This window comes from Nesoenas mayeri (genome assembly GCF_963082525.1).
Source record: "Nesoenas mayeri genome assembly, chromosome: 1".
Lineage (NCBI taxonomy): Eukaryota > Metazoa > Chordata > Aves > Columbiformes > Columbidae > Nesoenas > Nesoenas mayeri.
This window is the reverse complement of record NC_137541.1, coordinates 183,072,069-183,089,800: the sequence shown is the minus strand read 5'-3', so window position 1 is coordinate 183,089,800 and position 17,732 is coordinate 183,072,069. Positions and strand designations below refer to the sequence as shown.

The window sequence follows — 17,732 nt, the reverse complement described above, 5'->3', positions numbered from 1 at the left end:
CTGGACATCCATAAATCCATGAGGCTGGATGGGATGCACCCGTGGGTGCTGAGGGAGCTGGCTGAGGTCATTGCTGGACCACTCTCCATCATCTTTGCCAAGTCTTGGGAAATGGGAGAGGTGTCCGAGGATTGGAGGAAAGCAAATGTCACTCCAGTCTTCAAAAAGGGCAAGAAGGAGGACCCGGGTAATTATAGACCAGTCAGCCTCACCTCTGTCCCTGGGAAAGTAATGGAACAGCTTATCCTTGGTGCCATCTCAAGGCACATCAAGGATAAGAGGGTCATTAGGGGCAGTCAACATGGCTTCACCAAGGGTAAGTCGTGCTTAACCAACCTCATAGCCTTTTATGATATAATGAGGTGGATGGATGATGGCAGAGCGGTGGATGTGGTCTACCTTGACTTCGGTAAAGCCTTTGACACAGTCTCCCACAGCATCTTTACAGCTAAACTGAGGGAGTGCAGTCTGGATGATTGAGTAGTGAGGTGGACTGTTAACTGGCTGGAGGAGAGAAGCCAGAGAGTCGTGGTCAGTGTTGGGATCAGTATTATTCAATATATTCACCAATGACTTGGATGAGGGACTAGAGTGCACTATCAGCAAGTTTGCTGATGACACCATGCTGGGAGGAGTGGCTGACACGCCAGAAGGCTGCGCTGCCATCCAGAGACCTGGGCGGGGAACAACCTAATGAAATTTAACAAGGGAAAGTGTAGAGTCTTGCATCTGGGCAGGAACAACCCCAGGTTCCAGTATAGGTTGGGAAATTACATATTAGAGAGCAGTGTGGGGGAAAGGGACCTGGGGGTCCTGGTGGACAACAGGATGACCATGAGCCAGCACTGTGCCCTTGTGGCCAGGAAGGCCAATGGCATCCTGGGGTGTATGAGAAGGGGGGTGGTTAGTAGATCGAGAGAGGTTCTCCTTCCCCTCTACTCTGCCCTGGTGAGACTACACCTGGAATATTGTGTCCAGTTCTGGGCCCCTCAGTTCAAGAAGGACAGGGAACTGCTGGAGAGGGTCCAGTGCAGGGCAACAAAGATGATTAAGGGAGTGGAGCATCTCCCTTATGAGGAAAGCGTCCCTTATGAGACCCTTATGGGTCTCTTTAGCCTGGAGGAGACTGAGGGGGTGACCTTATTAGTGTTTATAAATATATAAAGGGTGAGTGTCATGAGGATGGAGCCAGGCTCTTCTCTCTGACAACAAATTGTAGGACAAGGGGTAATGGGTTCAAACAAGAGGTTCCACTTAAATTTGAGAAGAAATTTCTTCTCAGTGAGGGTAACAGACACTGGAACAGGCTGCCCAGGGAGGTTGTGGAGGTTCCTTCTCTGGAGACATTCAAAACCTGCCTGGACACCTTCCTGTGTAACCTCATCTGGGTGTTCCTGCTCTGGCAGGGGGATTGGACTGGATGATCATTCGAGGTCCCTTCCAATCCCTGACGTTCTGTGATTCTGTTTATGGCTTTCTTAGATGGAACGGGACCGAAAGGAAACTGATAAACAGCCTTGGAAAAAGCCTCCTCTGTCTACAGATGATCTGATATCTCATTGTTAAAAACAACATTGCTTATTTCACAGAAGACGGCAGAATTTAGTTGTAGATTTAAAATAGCTGCCAGTGGCATAATTCTGCCAGGTACCTCGTGTGGGGCAAGTACAGAGATTGTTCCAGTGAGCTCTTTATCTTGTGCTCAATCACTCACTTGTAACCTCTGCTTTCTTGTGGTTCGGCTGAACCCGCATCGTTGCTCAAACCTTGACTCACTCTTGCATAGCAGGGCGGATGTAGGAGTGGTTTGCTTTGTAAGCAATGCTGCGTGCTCTCCTGTTTTGCCAGTCCCTGCTTAAGTCCAGGTTGCAGAGAGGCTGATGCTGGGAGTTTATATCTCTGGTGGTGGTGACTAGCTTAAATTATTATCATCTTTTTCATCAGTCTTGCATCTACCTATTTCTGAAGTAAGCTTAGAAGGGTGGGAAGATATGACTCTACTTTGCAAGAGTTCTCTGAAATGCTGAACACAAGTTTCGCACACTGTGTGTGCAGCTTTACAACAGACACTAACTCCTCTTGCCTTACAAAGCAGGGCACTAATAAAAAAAAAATAAGCCACAAGTGCTAAACATTTAGATTTTTTCCACTCCCACAACAGCAAAATTGGCTCAAAGGCTTCAATGTGTGGCAGCTTCTAGTTAGTTGTTCCTTCCCTCCGCAGCAACCACCCTGCTGGATCCAGCATGTGAACAACTGGGCTGTGAGTAACGCAGGATGGGAGCAGCAGCGCGCTATGCTCCTACTGCAGCCTTGTGCCAAGTGCTAAGAGCAGAGCAGCAGCAAGGTCGGGGTGTCCACCTTGGTGCAGCGGCTGCTCACGATAAACATTTCCCTTGTTACCTCCCAGCTAGTATTTTTGTCCTAATGCATTTTGATAATTGCATTAAAGGCAAAGGGGCATGCCATTTTTTTTTTGTCATTCCTTAACAGGAGTGTGTGCACCTGCATGTTATATTAGAAGAGATTAAAAAGCAAGTTTAGCCCTGTAATTTACTTCAAGTGCTTTTAAACAATTTTAAAGCTGCTGGTTTAATGATATGCGACAGCTTGACCTGCATGGGGAGGTGGAAGGCCCTCTTTCATACCTGATAAATTTATATGGCATAATTCTAAGTTTCCCATTATACTGTGGGGAGCTTTATTTCACATATCCTTGATTTACAGTCCAGCAAGAGATCAATTACCATATCAGCTTCCCCAAACGACTGCCCAGCTACAAGTTCTGGAGCTGAAAATACCCATCATATTTTCCACTCAGCACTCATAATTGACTGCCCTCACACACTGCCTTCTTAATAAAACTCAGCACTTACCTGCAGTGCTGCTGCCTTCCTCCTGGAGAGGGACTTGTGGTTGCCTCGCTTGTGAGCAGGAGCAGATTCAGTTAAGCATCTGATGGGCTCTTTTGAGTTCATGAAAACTCGCTTTGGAATTCAGTAACCTCAAGGCTTTACAGGAACTGCCCCGAGCTCTTACAACACTGGTGCTGGAGGGCTGACCAGGACAGGGCCCTCAAACCACCACCCTTGTCCACAGGCTGCAAGTCCAGCGCAAACCCAGGAGAAGACTTGGGAGGCCTGAATCACTTTTGCAGGTGGCTACAGACACTTAGTGTCTCTGTGCCATCTTGATGAGAACTGTGTGCCCGTCAGGTCCCTGTTGCTGGCAATGCTCGAGCCTCAGCAGGATGGGGCCCTCAGCAGCCTGTTGTTCAACAGGTGCTGCTCTGGAACTGCTGAATTTAATGCAGCTTCGTATTGCAACAGCCACAAAGGCGCTCAGCTTCCTTGGGATCTCCCCTGGAAATCATTGCTGTAACATTCTCCCCTTGCACAATCCGCTACCAAACGTAAACCACCACAACCATAGGATCACCTGGTTAAGGTAAAGACTGTTCATTAAAGAAATGAGAAAATAGTGAAATCTCTACTTACATGACTTCAGAAAACCTGCACAGGAAAGAGAAGGCTCTATGCTATGACCTACAAGCAGTGGTCCCTACTATCGGTTTCTGCAGAGACAGGAAAGGCAAGCAGCTCAGCACAGCCTGTCACACTGGGTTATCCCCAGGTCAGAAAGCGGTACAGCGTTATTGCTGGATTCACTGGAATAAAGACGTCAGATTTCGTTTGCTAAAGTAAAAGCCATCAGAATAACCTCTGCATTTCGGGAGGGCAGGGAGGAAAAAAGCTGTGCTGTGCAAAAGTGGTAAAAAGAACATTGTATGGTAATGTGGGCAGGAGCAAACTGAAGGGGGGATCTCCCTTCTCCCCAAGCCCTGGCAGCAGAGAGGGGGCAGGTAATTCCACTGGCAGGAGATCTGGAGCAACAGGAGCAGCAAAGCTGCAGGAACCAACACCAACCCAATAGTTCACAGCTGGATCCTATTCCTACTTGAGCTGCAAAATTCCTTTGTTTGGGTCACATCATCCCCCCCATCCCCAAACCCTCATCCATTATTCCCACTGCTGAGCTCTTCAAACAGCATCTCTTTGAAATAAAATGTCAGTCACAGGGGTAGTCAGTAAAGGGTTTCTACAAATAATATAGTTTAATTGTAACTACAGTAAAGATTTTCTATATACATTATGTTCACTGCTTAGGGTATTATAGATTTGCCATGCATGTTTTATTGCACATATAAATAGTATACAAAGATTCATGAAGATTCTCTTTTAAGCCGTACAGGTTAAGACTGCATAAAAAAGCTGTATTACAAAATATTTAGAGCTATTTATTTACAGCCAACTTCAAGCAAATACTGAAGGACACTATCAAGAGAAAACCAAAATTTTAATTATGAAAAAAAAACCAAGATCTGTCAAAATAATAATTACAAAGCTTCATGTTGCCATATATACATTGTAAAAAAATACTCAGGAAACCTGCATTTTATTCCTCAAGATGCAGAAATCAATATTCCTATTCTTATACTCAATCTCTGAATGTTTTTAAAATTTGATAAACTCTGACCTGAAAACGTATTTTCTTTACATTGCTCGTGCTTTTTGACAAAACTGATATTTGTGCAGCTCTGTAAAATATTAAAATACATTTTAATTTAGTGTTAAAGTGCAGAGTACATTTTATAGGAAACAATACGCTAGCTGCCAATCAAAATTGCAATTTAAGTCAATGTTCCCTCTATAAAATAAACACTTTTGCTTTGGTTGAAGTAACTGGATATCCCGTGCATACTGTAGGTCTCATTGTTTGTGAGTCCACTTTCCTCCTCCTAACACGCTGCTGTCAGTACAGACCAGCACATTGGCAATTTGTGGTATTAAAAGGCGGCGTCTGCATTCAAATATGGTATTAACCACTAAAAACCTGCGACTGGAATACTGGTGGTTTTAAATGCAGCATCTGTAAACATGCATGTACCTTTGCCTAAACACACAGCAGTGACAAATAGGCACCATCCTTCCCAATAAACTTTATACAATAGTTCTCTCCACATTCTCTTGCTGAAATATTTAACCCTCCCAGCACCCGCTGCCTCTTTTTTGTGATCATGCATTTTGAAGCACCCGCTCCTGCGCACCCCTGGCCCCCCCGCCTTGACCTGCTCACCACGTGCAGCGTTCCCGTCCCGCTTGCTGGAGCCGCATCCCTTGCTGAAAGAAAAACCCATGTTCCAGATATGGTGAGAAATGATGTGCTGCAACTTTTCCATCTAAACCACAGATGTTTTAACAATAAGTTAGACTTTTAAAAATCTCTTAAAAATGTTAACTAGCGATAAGAAAAAGAACATTATTTCCTATTGCTGATGTGGGATTAGAGGTCAGATCCTGCAAACGCACTACAGAACATTGTGCTCACAGTTCTGTGGGACAGTGATGGAGACCATCAGGAGCAGCACTGGTTGTATCTCGAAGATCATGTCTTTGAGACGGCCTTTGGCAATTCTGATCATTTTATCTCCTCTCAATGGCATCATTGAAGAAAACAGATTATTTTTTGCTACCTGGTAATTTGTCTCGTTGATGTTCTTGTGCTATTTTTAATTAGTTTTTCTGTAGTGCTGTAGTCTTTAAAAGAAATGAAGTTACAGTGCAAAATTATATTTCAAGACACATGATCCTAATGCACATCATTCATTTTGTTGTGGCAAAAGTTAAATGTCTTGTGCATAGTAAAATAAGCAATCAAAAATATTTGTTCACATTTATTTTTCAAGTTTACATCTTTCCTTTTTTTTTTTCTTATTGTTTTTTAAACATCTATATACAAATAAAATGGGTGTGCTCTCAGTTTCAGCCAATTCAGCCTAATGGGGGGAAAAGTGCTACTGGAATGTAGGAAACTCAATGGAATGCAGACAATTTTTTACCAATGTTCCACAAATTCAAGAAATCACCAATGCCATTCCAGCTAGCTGTTCTTTTGATAAAAGCACCTATTTTGTTTGCTTTTTATCTTACAGATTAGAAAATACAATTTACGGAGATCTAGAGCTACTGCACACCAGGTAGAATAAAAAATAACTAAATATTTATATTAAAATAAAGTGTTTAACCACAAAAAAGCAGTAATAAAATACAGTTTCCTAATTTACATTTTGCATCCAAAGGATGAATAACAACTCACTAATAAATAATATTTATATAAATATTTTATGTCAGGATATCTTTAAAAGGCAACAGCCTGAAGCAACTGCAGAAAAACCTAACGTGGTCTGATTTACTCTCCCTCCCTCTCCCCCCCGCCCCAATTATAATGATTCTTAGTTTAGTAATATGAAGGTATCTTGCTGCAAGACAGCTGTGTACTCCACGCATTTGTAAGTGGCAGAGAGGTGGCTGTTTCGGTGAGCACTGTACAAAGTGAGCTTAGAAAAGCAGTGAAGCGCCAATTTGCTCTAGAAAGTGTTTCTGTTTAGTTTCTGGTTTGTAGTTCGCACATGTACAGTCTGAAAGATGATTTTAAAATCAGAAGTATAAGAATACTCTTGGAGTACTGGTTTTTTTTCAATGCAATTTGAACAGACGGGCAGTATTTTGATTCTTTGATGGCACAGTGGAGCTGGTAACAGCAGCGAGAGCAGTTTCATGTGAACAAAGTTTGTTTCACTGTGGTTACATCTAGCAATGCTTGAACTGTTGCGCTCACTTTTACCAAGCCCTTTTCTTCTAGGATGTGATGTGGTAGGCAGAGCTTCTCCTAGAAAAAGACAAAGGAGGGAAGATTAGGATATTCAATACTCACTACTAAAACTTTGCTTTACATGAACACAGTTGGAACACAAAGCCCAACAAGCAGGAACCGCTTCCCATTCTTAATCAAAAAGAACTTCCCGTGATTTTGACAGAAAGTGTCTGATTTTGCTCTCATTATACCGTAGAATTAGTGAGAGATCTGTTAATATTCTGGGCCTCGGGAAACAGCTTGTCCTGTGGTCATTACAGTATATAAACATCTTAACTAAGAGTGAGGGCCAGCAAGTACACGCTGAACCTTCACCTACAAAGTGAGATAACATGGCATTTGCCCCTTAACATATATAAATATATATGAGTGTGTTTGGGGACAAAAGGGTGGGTTTTGGTCAACAAAAGTTCTACCACTGAGCTCTAGACAGGTAGGTCATGGCCCCAGGATACGCACCTTGAAAACCACCCAGTAGCTTTAACAGAAACCTGTGTGTAATGTTGTGCATTCAATGGGCAAAGTGGTTCATTCTGAGTATTGAGCAGCTTATTTTGAAATATCCAGGAATCAACTTTATGCACCATTAGGACACAGCAATCACGGCCAGGATGAAAACTGCTGGTTCCACCAGAAGACAGTCAAACAATACATAGTGTATCTCCTACAGGTAACAAGACACCTCAGAGAATCACTACAGAAAGCCCTGCTTGTGTCACACTTGGCTCTGTCTTTGAAAAGTAGGGGTTTTTTTGTGTAACTGGGTATTCCCATTAATGAAATTCATGAAATTATAAAAATCAGGCAGCAGGTTTGTAAAAAATAAAATGGAAAGACTAGACTACATCACACAAACCATAATCACAGCTGTGAGACTCATTGCCACAACACGGAAGCCAGAAGTGTAAGCGGGATGACAAAAATATACACAGAGAAAAAACCCCAAGCAATACTATTCAACACAAATATGTGAATACAGTGTCTGGCTCATGAAGGCCTTAAACTGTGCATATCAGATTGCCTAAAATTTGAAAAGGCACCATCTATGTGATCTCACCTCTGTTCTTTCCCTAAGCATCCATACGTGACCATCAGCAGACACAGGATACTGATTTTTTTAGGAGAGGGCTGTTTTGATATTCTCAGGATTGAATCTCTTTGCTGTTCAATAAATTTACAGCTTCTAAAACTACTGATGCATTTGAGATATTTTAATTAATTGCCTGTCTTCTATTAAATATTTTTGCTTCTGTTGTGTCAACTAAGAGTCTTTATGCAATTCATGGTCCTTTGTCACGCTTCCTCATATTCGCATTGATTATATCTCCAATTTAAACATCACTAATCTCTTCAACCTCTCTTCTGAATATTTTGTTCAGCTCTAGTCCCTTCTATGAACCCTACGAACCCATGATATGAAATACAATATTCAGGATGATGGAACAGGAGCTGGTACATAGAAGAACAATTAACACAGTTTTTATCACGTTATGCAACCCATATTTAATTGCTTTATCTGCTTCCACTGCTGTCCAGTCTTTGCTCAGGAAATCTCCAGTGGGCCACGGCTCCCTCAGAATCCTACCAGCCTTAAACAGCTGCTCTGAGTCTTCTGATGTTTGTTCCTTTTTGTTAATGAGCATTTCTTTTACACACAACCAACACTTTGCTTGCTTAAATGTTCTGTGAAGTTCCTCACACTCCAGTTCTGGCCTCAATGAGAGAAAATCCACAAAACTTACCTATTAACGACTGAACCTAAAAAGTGAGAGCCAAACTTTATTAACAATTATGACATATGACACTGATAATCTATCTATATTTGGCTTTTGTATTTTATATTTATTATTTAAGCTGGTTTAATATTTATTTTTTAAATATTTTTTTAAACTTAATTTTTAATTATTTTTTTTAAGAACACCAAACAAATACTGCCGATTCCTTCTACACACACAGACCCAAGGAACTATTTCAGACAGGTAACTTTCAAGGAGCTTGGCTGAGCAGGTCTGCAAGAGATGGAGCAACATCCATTTCTCCGCAGGGCAGATGCTGGAACGTTCTGGCCATTTGCTAACACTGGGTTTGCACTTACGTTTGCTCCTGCCTGTGGCCGTGGCCGGCTCTGCTGCAGCGGTTTGCCCAGTTTGCACACAGTAATATCCCCGTCTCGCAGCCATTCCAGCTCATCACTTACACTTCCATCCCAAACCTTTCCTCAACTCGTCATTTAAGTGAAGACACTGGGTCCTGCAGTTCATTCTGGTTTGTTTTTCTGACTGAGATACTGACCTGCAAGCTGTCAGAAACAGTTGTCCCCAACTTTCACATCTTTGGAAAAGAGTATCTTTTCCAGAGAAATATGTAAATATAGCCTAGGATGCAAACTCCTACACTGATACCTGATTAGCTGTGGAGTAGCTACAAAAGAAGATAGTGGTATCAAATAAAATGAAGAAAAGAAAAAGAAACAACTCCAAAACATTTCTACTTTGAATGGTTCAAAATAAACATTTTTCCAACCTAATGTCTTGGGACACAGTTCATATACAAATCTACAATACTCTGATTCTGATAACTTTCAGAAAAATTATATTCATCTCATTTATTGAGAATGCAAATCAGACATCTGAAGTGAAAAGTTATTTGCTCTGCTCTCTTCTACTTCTTTCCAGTGCACTTGAACAGTGGGCTCTTGTTTCACAGATTGGGTGGCCCACAACACATCACTAATTCATTAGTCTGCCCTGCTAGACAAAAGGCATTAAATAATAATGCCCACTAAATCCAATAGCTGAAAACTAAGTGATTAGTTATTAAGAATGAAAGACAGGGATTGAATCCAAAAACCCAGCCCCAAAACAATTTACCTTGCTAGATATTTATCTCTGAGAATATTCTAAATTTTTCTATTGAACACAAATCTGCTGAAAAGGCCATAGTTAAGAGTATTTCCATTAGAAAACCTTAAATTCTAAACTTATCATTTTTGTGGCACCTTACAGCACTTGGAGAACTATTCTGTCACGCTGTCTCACTAGGAATTTTGCAATTGTCTATAAGCACATTTTCACTAAAAGCATAAAGGAGGGCATGCCCCATTTAATTAAAAAAACCCCATACAATATAATTTTTCTCCTTTTAAAGAGAATGTATTATCTAATTATTTTAAGTACAGGGTAGTAATCCAGTTTGTATAAAACAACCTCTATCCTCCTGCTGTATTTACAAGATGCATACTGAAATAAGGAAAGCTATTTAAGAGGGCCTATAAAAAAAAGGACTGTACAACTTCATTCTAGGCATGAGAAGTTTCAAAGCATGGTGCTTTTCCACGTTACACATCATTCTTCATTAGTTCTTAGAATATATACATTTGGGAGACTCCTCTTATTAAGCAGAAGGTGGAACTTGGTAAATATTTTATAATTCTGCAGTTAAACGTGGCTATAATAAACTTTCCAAAATTGCCAATGAGACCTATACCCTCTCCTAAAAATGACAAACTGCATTTTAAATGTGTCATGAATCAACTCTCTATATAAAACCTAATCATTACCTTCAAAGCTTTGGAAATGGCTTTCATCAATCCTGCCTCACATACTTCTCCAATCACAGCTTTGGAATAAAATATTTAACTCATCTCAGAATACAGAAAACCAAATCCTGCTAAGGACGGAATCCTGAGCACACAGATAATCAGCTCAGCTTTCTGCAGCACAACAGCCACCTTGGGCCAAGATCCCAGGGGTCTCAGTCCCGACATTCAGCCGCAGTCCCTGTAGCACAATCCACTTTCCATGCTCGGCCTCACTCTCCAGCCCCCTACAACCGTGACCTGGAAAGCACTGACAGCAGAGCCGTGAAGCTGCAAACCATGAAGATTTCAAAAAGTTTTCTTAAACCTTGGTGTTTTGAGACAATATGCTTGACCAACCAAGACAAGAAACTCACCCATGACTCTGAGGAGACTCAACTTCACCCACTTCTCACCTTAATAAAATTTCTGTCCCTTTTACATTAGCATCAAACCTATAACACTTCAATTTCGTAGTATGAATCGTCTCTCTAAAAATACCCCTGTTGAAACCACCACTGAACAGAACACGGACAGAAGAACTGGCTACTAATTCTTAAGAACAGTCTTTAAAATCTTTAAAAACACTTGTGGAGGGAAGGGCTGTCAGTCCACTCATAGGAGCATGAATGTCTTTATCTCTGTTACAAAAATGAAGATCTAAACTTTTAATGTAATTTTTCTCCCTGGGAACACAGAGGAACTTCATTACATGTTACAAGCAAACCACTTTCTACCAACACATAGCCATTATGAATGGATAAAGATGTTTTCAAACTCATCATGAAACAAAAGAACAAACTCCTTTTGATCAAAAAAAGAAAAGGATGAAAAGGAGGCAGCAGCCAGGAGGCTGAGTCACAGCAACAACAACACGACAGTACAACAGGCGTACCCACAAATGAACACGTGTGTATGTGCTTGCCAGAGCGAGTTTCTAATCCTGGAACAAAACGCCTGATTTAGCTCGTGTAAAAAAATACTAATCCCTCAAAGATACGTGATAAGCTACTCATACACATCTGTTTTCTTTGCGATCAGATGCCTTGAAAGTCAAGATAACTGTTTGCCATGGCATAAACCAGTTCAAACAGCTTGACAATTCAGATACAGTAATTCATTATGAAAAAGTAGTTGTTGCTGTTGTAGCACATGGGCAAGCAGCGAAATGGCCACATCGACATTAAGGGCCAACTACATTTGCTAGCAAAAATACAGAGAAATGGAATTCTACAATTTGGCAACAGCCCTTCTCTTTCTTCCTTGTATTTGTAGAACATGAGATTTCAGATCTACAGGGGAAAAATGCTCAGAAAACAATGATGTAGTGGAATGTGTAGTTTCTCCAAGTGCAAATTAAAAAAATAAGTCTGTGTAAGGCCCATCATTCAATTTTTGGAGCCAACTACTCTGAAATGGAAAAGAAACGTCAGGGCCTTAAGTTAAAGCAAACTTGGGTCAAATATGTAAAACCTTGACTTCTTCTAGGCCAGGGCTAAGTTTTCTTTCTAAAGAGCTGAAAAAAAACCACAGCAAACATTTACTTTTTCATGTATCTAAGGCAATTTGAAATTATGTCTTTTGATATATATTTTCCTTATCCACTATTACTGATCATGTCTGTCTGTATCCAAATGCCCTCAAATTACCATTTGAAGTCCAAAAAAAAAAAGAGCAGAAGATCAAAAAGCACAGTAATTCAGGCTACAGGTATATTTAATCATTTTTTTCTTTTAATTTACAAAGGAAAGATTAGTATGTTTTGTGGAATATGCACTTACGACCAGATTTGACAAAGCAAAAAAACCTCCAGGCCTCCAGTACTACTTCGATACTGCAGCTGCAATTCTGTATTTGGAGTTACAGCCAGTTAGATACCCCAATTTGTGCATCCTCTGAATATGTAATAAACTGCTAATATTTACAAAACTGTATTTACAGATGGTGGGCTTTACAGATTCTGGCCTTCGGCCACAAAATTTTAGAAGTAGACCATATATTTTGCCAAAGTACCTCAACAGTATCATTCTAACATGCTCTAGGAAACAGTGACCTGAAACTGAAGGGAACAGACAACTTCATGAAGACAGACACACATTGAACAGCAAGAGAAAACATCCACTTAAACTTGAAATATCGAATTTACCATAACCTTATACATTAAATTATGAGAGACAAAGTGAAGGAATGAGGATGTTTTGTATCAAAGTAGAATGAGTAATTACCTGAAAGTACTTTCATACTGCTCTTTCTGCATGATGCAGCTTATGTGCCAGAAATGAAGAAAACGGCAATGGTCCACAAAACCTGCTTCATGATATTTTCTAAACTTGAATCTATGACTGCTTTCTAGCAGGATTGAAATGCCAAGAATAATTCTTTTTGTGAAAAATAATTATGTGGCAACATTTGGAAACTTACTAATGTCTATGGAGTAGAAAATTGGACTGAATATTTCCTCAGGTCTAATTCAATCCCCATTCAGAGTAAGTATATTGTAGCCATTCAGAAAACTCATTAGGAACACAATGGGATCCAGATTCAGTTTTCAGTTGTATAGGTTTGTTAATATACATTTGAAGAAAGAGGCATTTGAAGGACTACTACACTGCATTACTCTACATTTCAAAATATTTATCTGTTTTCTCCCTCAAGGAAAAACAAACCCAAGTCCTCACATCAATATTGCCCTTGCAATTCAGCACAAACACATTTTACCTGCATGCATATTAAATTAAATCATTACAGTCTGTATTTATTACTTTACTGCAGTAGGGATGACAGGACCTCCACAGTATAGATTGGATTTGACCAATTTATCAAGAAGTCACAGCTTGAAAGTCACTGATGACCACTGCAATGGAAAGAAGTGAATGGGGAAACAAATCGAGGAGCAAATATAGTTCATGTTATCAATGAATATGAGGGTGAATTACAGAGTACATTGTTTTTAAACCCAAGGCCATCAACTTAACCGTGTGACTGGCTCTGGGCAGTAAGTACCAAGTGTATATAACTGAATGCCTCAACATTGGGATCCCCTCAGAGGTGAAGAACCACCTGGCAGTTGAACTGTTGGTTTCCCAAGTACTAAAGCCCCAGGAACAGCAGCACAGAAACAGGACCCTGAATTCAGCAAAGAGCCCATTAGAGTATATTAATGAGCTACATATATGTTTTAGTTTCCACCTCCCCATTTACTAGGAGAATTATTGGATTCAGGGATGGGCAGGCAGGGATTTTTCACATTTGCATTATGTTTGAAATACATTTTGAGAAACATTACTATATTCACTCTTAGAGAACTGTAAGGGTATATTTTACTATTCCTTTCCTTGTAAGATTTAGTTATATTTGGAAGTGTTATCAATAACAACCAGGAAAAAATACAAAACCAGATAAGCTTCATGTGTTATTAAGGCTGTGCTTGTCATGAAGCGAGTATTGTCAACTCCAAGTCTGGATCAAGATAGTTTCAACTCCATAACTACAAAAAAGTGCTGATATTGTTACATTTTGACTACTGTATACTCTCATAGTTGAAAACAGTGATAAAATGTACTCTAACTACAAGACAACCCTGTTTGCATGGTAAGCAATCGTGAAGTTAAAACTTTGGACAAGTTTGAGAATTAGGTATCATTATGATTGGGGTATGTTCACAGTTGGTCTACATGGGCACAACAGTATTTCCATTTCTCATCCAGTCTGAGAAAACATTCAAAAACACTGAAAACATAACTTCAGTTTCTGAACACTGGAAATGCAAAGCACACTGATCTACTACTTCTCTTACCTCCCTCCCAAAGCTGTTGGATACAGTGGATAATCACACTTAATGTAAAATGAGACAGATGTGTACTATAGGATGGCAGCAACAACTTTCACCGCCTGATTTTCTAATGTCAAAAAATGTTAAAATATACTCATATATGTAGATGGGCACTACATGAGGAGCGCACAACACAAAGCATTGACAGGAGACCTGTCTACTACTTACGGGAGCTGGAGTAAAATACCAGCTCTGGAGAAGACATCACTTTTGCCTCGGATACCAACTCTAGATTATAAAGAATGAAACAACCAATGTATTCTGAACTGATTCAAGCTTTACGTCACCTTCTCAAGTTCTCTAGAAAAGCATCATCATTAAAACAAAGCCAAAATCAAGGCAAAGATCTGCTGAAAAGTAGAAGCCTAAATGTCAGGCTCCAACTCTGAGTAAGCAAATGTCCACTGTTCTACTCACTGAAACCATGCTCACAGATAAGAGACAGGCCTGTGCAAGATGAAAGGCAAAACTCTATAGGTATACACCCAAATAACTAGTATCTAAAGTATAAAGAACACAGAAGCACTCATTGAACTTATGTCTAGTCACAAAAGACACTCTTTACAGTAGAGTTGTTAGATCTATGCACCAGAAGCTGCTAGACACTAAACGCTTTTAAAAAATTTGATTTATCAGTCATCTGAAATTATTTTTCCCCATCTTAAAATACATATCTAATTACGCATTTAATCCTTTTTATATATGTATGTATATATTTAAGGTATGGAAACCAGGAATATAACTGCATTTAGAAGTTTTATAATAAAATTTTACAACTATCCATGGAATAGGGATATTTATAGTATAGCACTAAATCATAACCATATGGCTAGAAAAATCAGTAACATACAAGTTCTTATGCTAGTTATACGCTAAAGGTCTACAGGTATTTTTTTAATATACTAGGCAGTGAGAAATGAATGTATATATTTCACAGCCACGAAACTGGGGTCTTTGGGTTAGCTAGCCTGAGACTGAATTGCAAATTTAATCAACAGCATCTAGGTCAATATTGCAATATATGTCAATATATGTTTATATTTGAGGTTTTGTATTTTTCAATCAATTTTCATTTGTCCACATCATGTTGATAAGGAGTAAAACAACAACAACAAAATATCTTACTCAAGTTTTACAACAGATGAACAGAACACAGAACTAGAAGGGAAATGGAGGGGTCATCAGTCCAGCACTGGAACCCCAGGCAGGGTTAAACGGACCAAAACAGATATTGGCTAACATTTGTCTGACCTGTTCTGTAAAACCTCCAACAATGGAAAATCTAGCACCTTCCTAGAGCATCTATTTTCTGAGCTGCATTGTCTTTGTTACACAAACAAACAAACATTACCTGCATTTTCACAGGTGATGAAACAGAGACAAGATAGTGACATGACTTGCTTGACGTAAGAATGGCAGATACAGGCATCTAACAGCTTATTCTCAGACTATACTATTGTCTCACACTATACTCCAAAATCTTCATCTGAAACATTCTAGAGTTCCTGCCATATTATGGGTTGCTCGTACCCACCACCCATTTACAGTTATCTTTGCAGTGCAACGTAAGTGTTTAGAAGCAGTTCAGCGCTGCTTTCTGTGACAGAAGAAAGATTATTCTATGGAATCTGGAGGAAAACAAAACAGAAGTAGGGAAACATAACTACAGAATTTAATCGGAACAGTAGAGATGACCAACAATCTTTAAAGTTACAGTACTTGTTAATCTAAAGGATTAAAAACTAACAGTAATTTGAAAGATAGTTCTGTAAGTGCTCTTAACACGATGTATGTTGAGATAATTGGCACCAACTCACAAAATACTGTCATCTACTAAGTGTTGCCTCAGCTGCTTCAATACCCGCATTTTTCTTGGATTTTCACAAAAAGCAAAAGGCTCGGTTGTTTAGCTTGTGTTAAACATCTAGCCTATACCCCAAAATGGGACAAGAGTAGCTTCGCTGCTTTAACACAATTAGTGTGTAATCTAGGAAACATAAAAGAAAACAGATTATAGATAAAGAGGCACATAAGTTCTTAAACTAGGGCTGGAGAGGGGGAGAAGAGATGGGCCTTGCCTTCAAGATGCCCCCTCTCCCCTGTTCCAAGAGATTAATAAAGATATTACAAGGAAGGGAAGCGAGGGAAAGGGAGAAGTTTGCAAGACAAAGGAAGGAAATTAAGTACCTGTAATTTGTCAGAGACAAAGCAGAAAGTTTGTGTGCACATGCGAACAGGTTATGCTGTTAGCACATTCCAGTGATAAGTTATATACATCAAGACTATAAAAAGTATGTGGAAAAGACAAAAGCCTATTAGATCCCAGGAGTGAAAGGTAGAAGTTGATTGTGGGGTTTTCTCCCCGAGGGCGAGCAGAGAGTCAACAGTCTTTCGAATGTGCCGAATATCCGACTGCAGGATGTCATACGGAGAGCAGAGGTCAGCCTATCCCGAAGGGCAGCCATTAGAACAGAAAAAACACAGTGCATAAAATTAAAAATACAAAAATAGAAAGATATTGATAAATAATCACAATATTCTAGCATAAACATGTAGGAATAGTTTCGTCCTTAGTCACTAGACACCCCAGCTTTCTTTTATTTCGTCTAAATACTGAAGCTATTGTATAATATCAGGAAGTTAAGCTAGAAGAGCTCAGTCCTTCAAATCCTTCCACAGTTATGCCCAGATTCACAAGGGTGAGGAGGTGCATGTGATTTTGCCAATGAGATCTGCGCACCTTTGTCCACCTGGGCCTTATTCAAATGCGTAAACGGAACCAGTTATAAAATATCTAACTTATAAAACAGCAAACAGTGGGTTAGAAAGCTGTTAAAAGCACAAGCAGCAGAAATATGAAGTATGCAAAATTCTCTAACATAGTAAATAATCTAAAACTTGCTATTCAAATGTCACTTGAAATGATACTCTGGGATGGAAACTGGAGGGGGGAAAAAAAAATAATCTAAACCAAAGAATTTGACACTAAATTTCTTAAGTAGCATTTAAAAAGTTATTGACAGGTTAGATTCCCATACTTTTTTTGGAAGGTATCAATGAATTCATGTAGCAACTTATTCTAGACCAGCTATACAAAATGAAGTGTAACATGTAATAATAATATCAAATGCATACACAATACTTAACAGTAAAATCAACCCAAGCAACAACTAGTACTTTCAAAAGGCAATCTAAGATATATCATTCTACATTGCAAATGAGGCCTCAACTATTAAAGATGGTGAATATTTATGGAATAAAATTACAGGAAGTAGGAAAGAGATACCCTGTTTCATGGGAACACTATATTTCTTTAGCAGCTTTTTGTTACACTTAATAAACTGAGAGTGAACATAATAAATGAAGACGTGGAAGTTCAGACGTCTGTCTTCTGTTAGTGCAAAGTTTCAAGGTCTCGTTGGCAATAAGTTAAACTTTAAATATTTTAAAGGCCCTTCTGTCCTGAAAAGTGATAAGTGAAACTGGAAGTCAGAACTATAATTCATACACAAGTCACACTTTTTAAGCTGCAAAATTTTAGTTTTCTTACTTAGGCCAGCAGATACACAGAGGTGGAAAACTACCCTACCTAGCAACAAGGCTTTCTTT

General features: G+C 39.5%; 1 protein-coding gene across 3 annotated transcripts in view; it reads right to left on the bottom strand.

Annotated features, from left to right (window-relative positions):
* Window positions 1-6,277: 6,277 nt before the first annotated feature.
* The window catches only part of LRCH1 (leucine rich repeats and calponin homology domain containing 1), a gene marked incomplete at its 3' end in the record, with an annotated part of 126,191 nt that continues 114,736 nt past the window's right edge, over window positions 6,278-17,732 (bottom strand). For 2 of the 3 annotated variants that reach the window (XM_080358948.1, XM_080358949.1), the window contains one exon: window positions 16,362-16,568. In XM_080358948.1, coding sequence (XP_080215074.1) covers window positions 16,362-16,568 — 207 coding nt within the window. Of the gene's footprint in view, window positions 6,730-16,361; window positions 16,569-17,732 lie in introns of those variants that run through there. The other variant, XM_080358950.1, reaches the window with a different exon arrangement.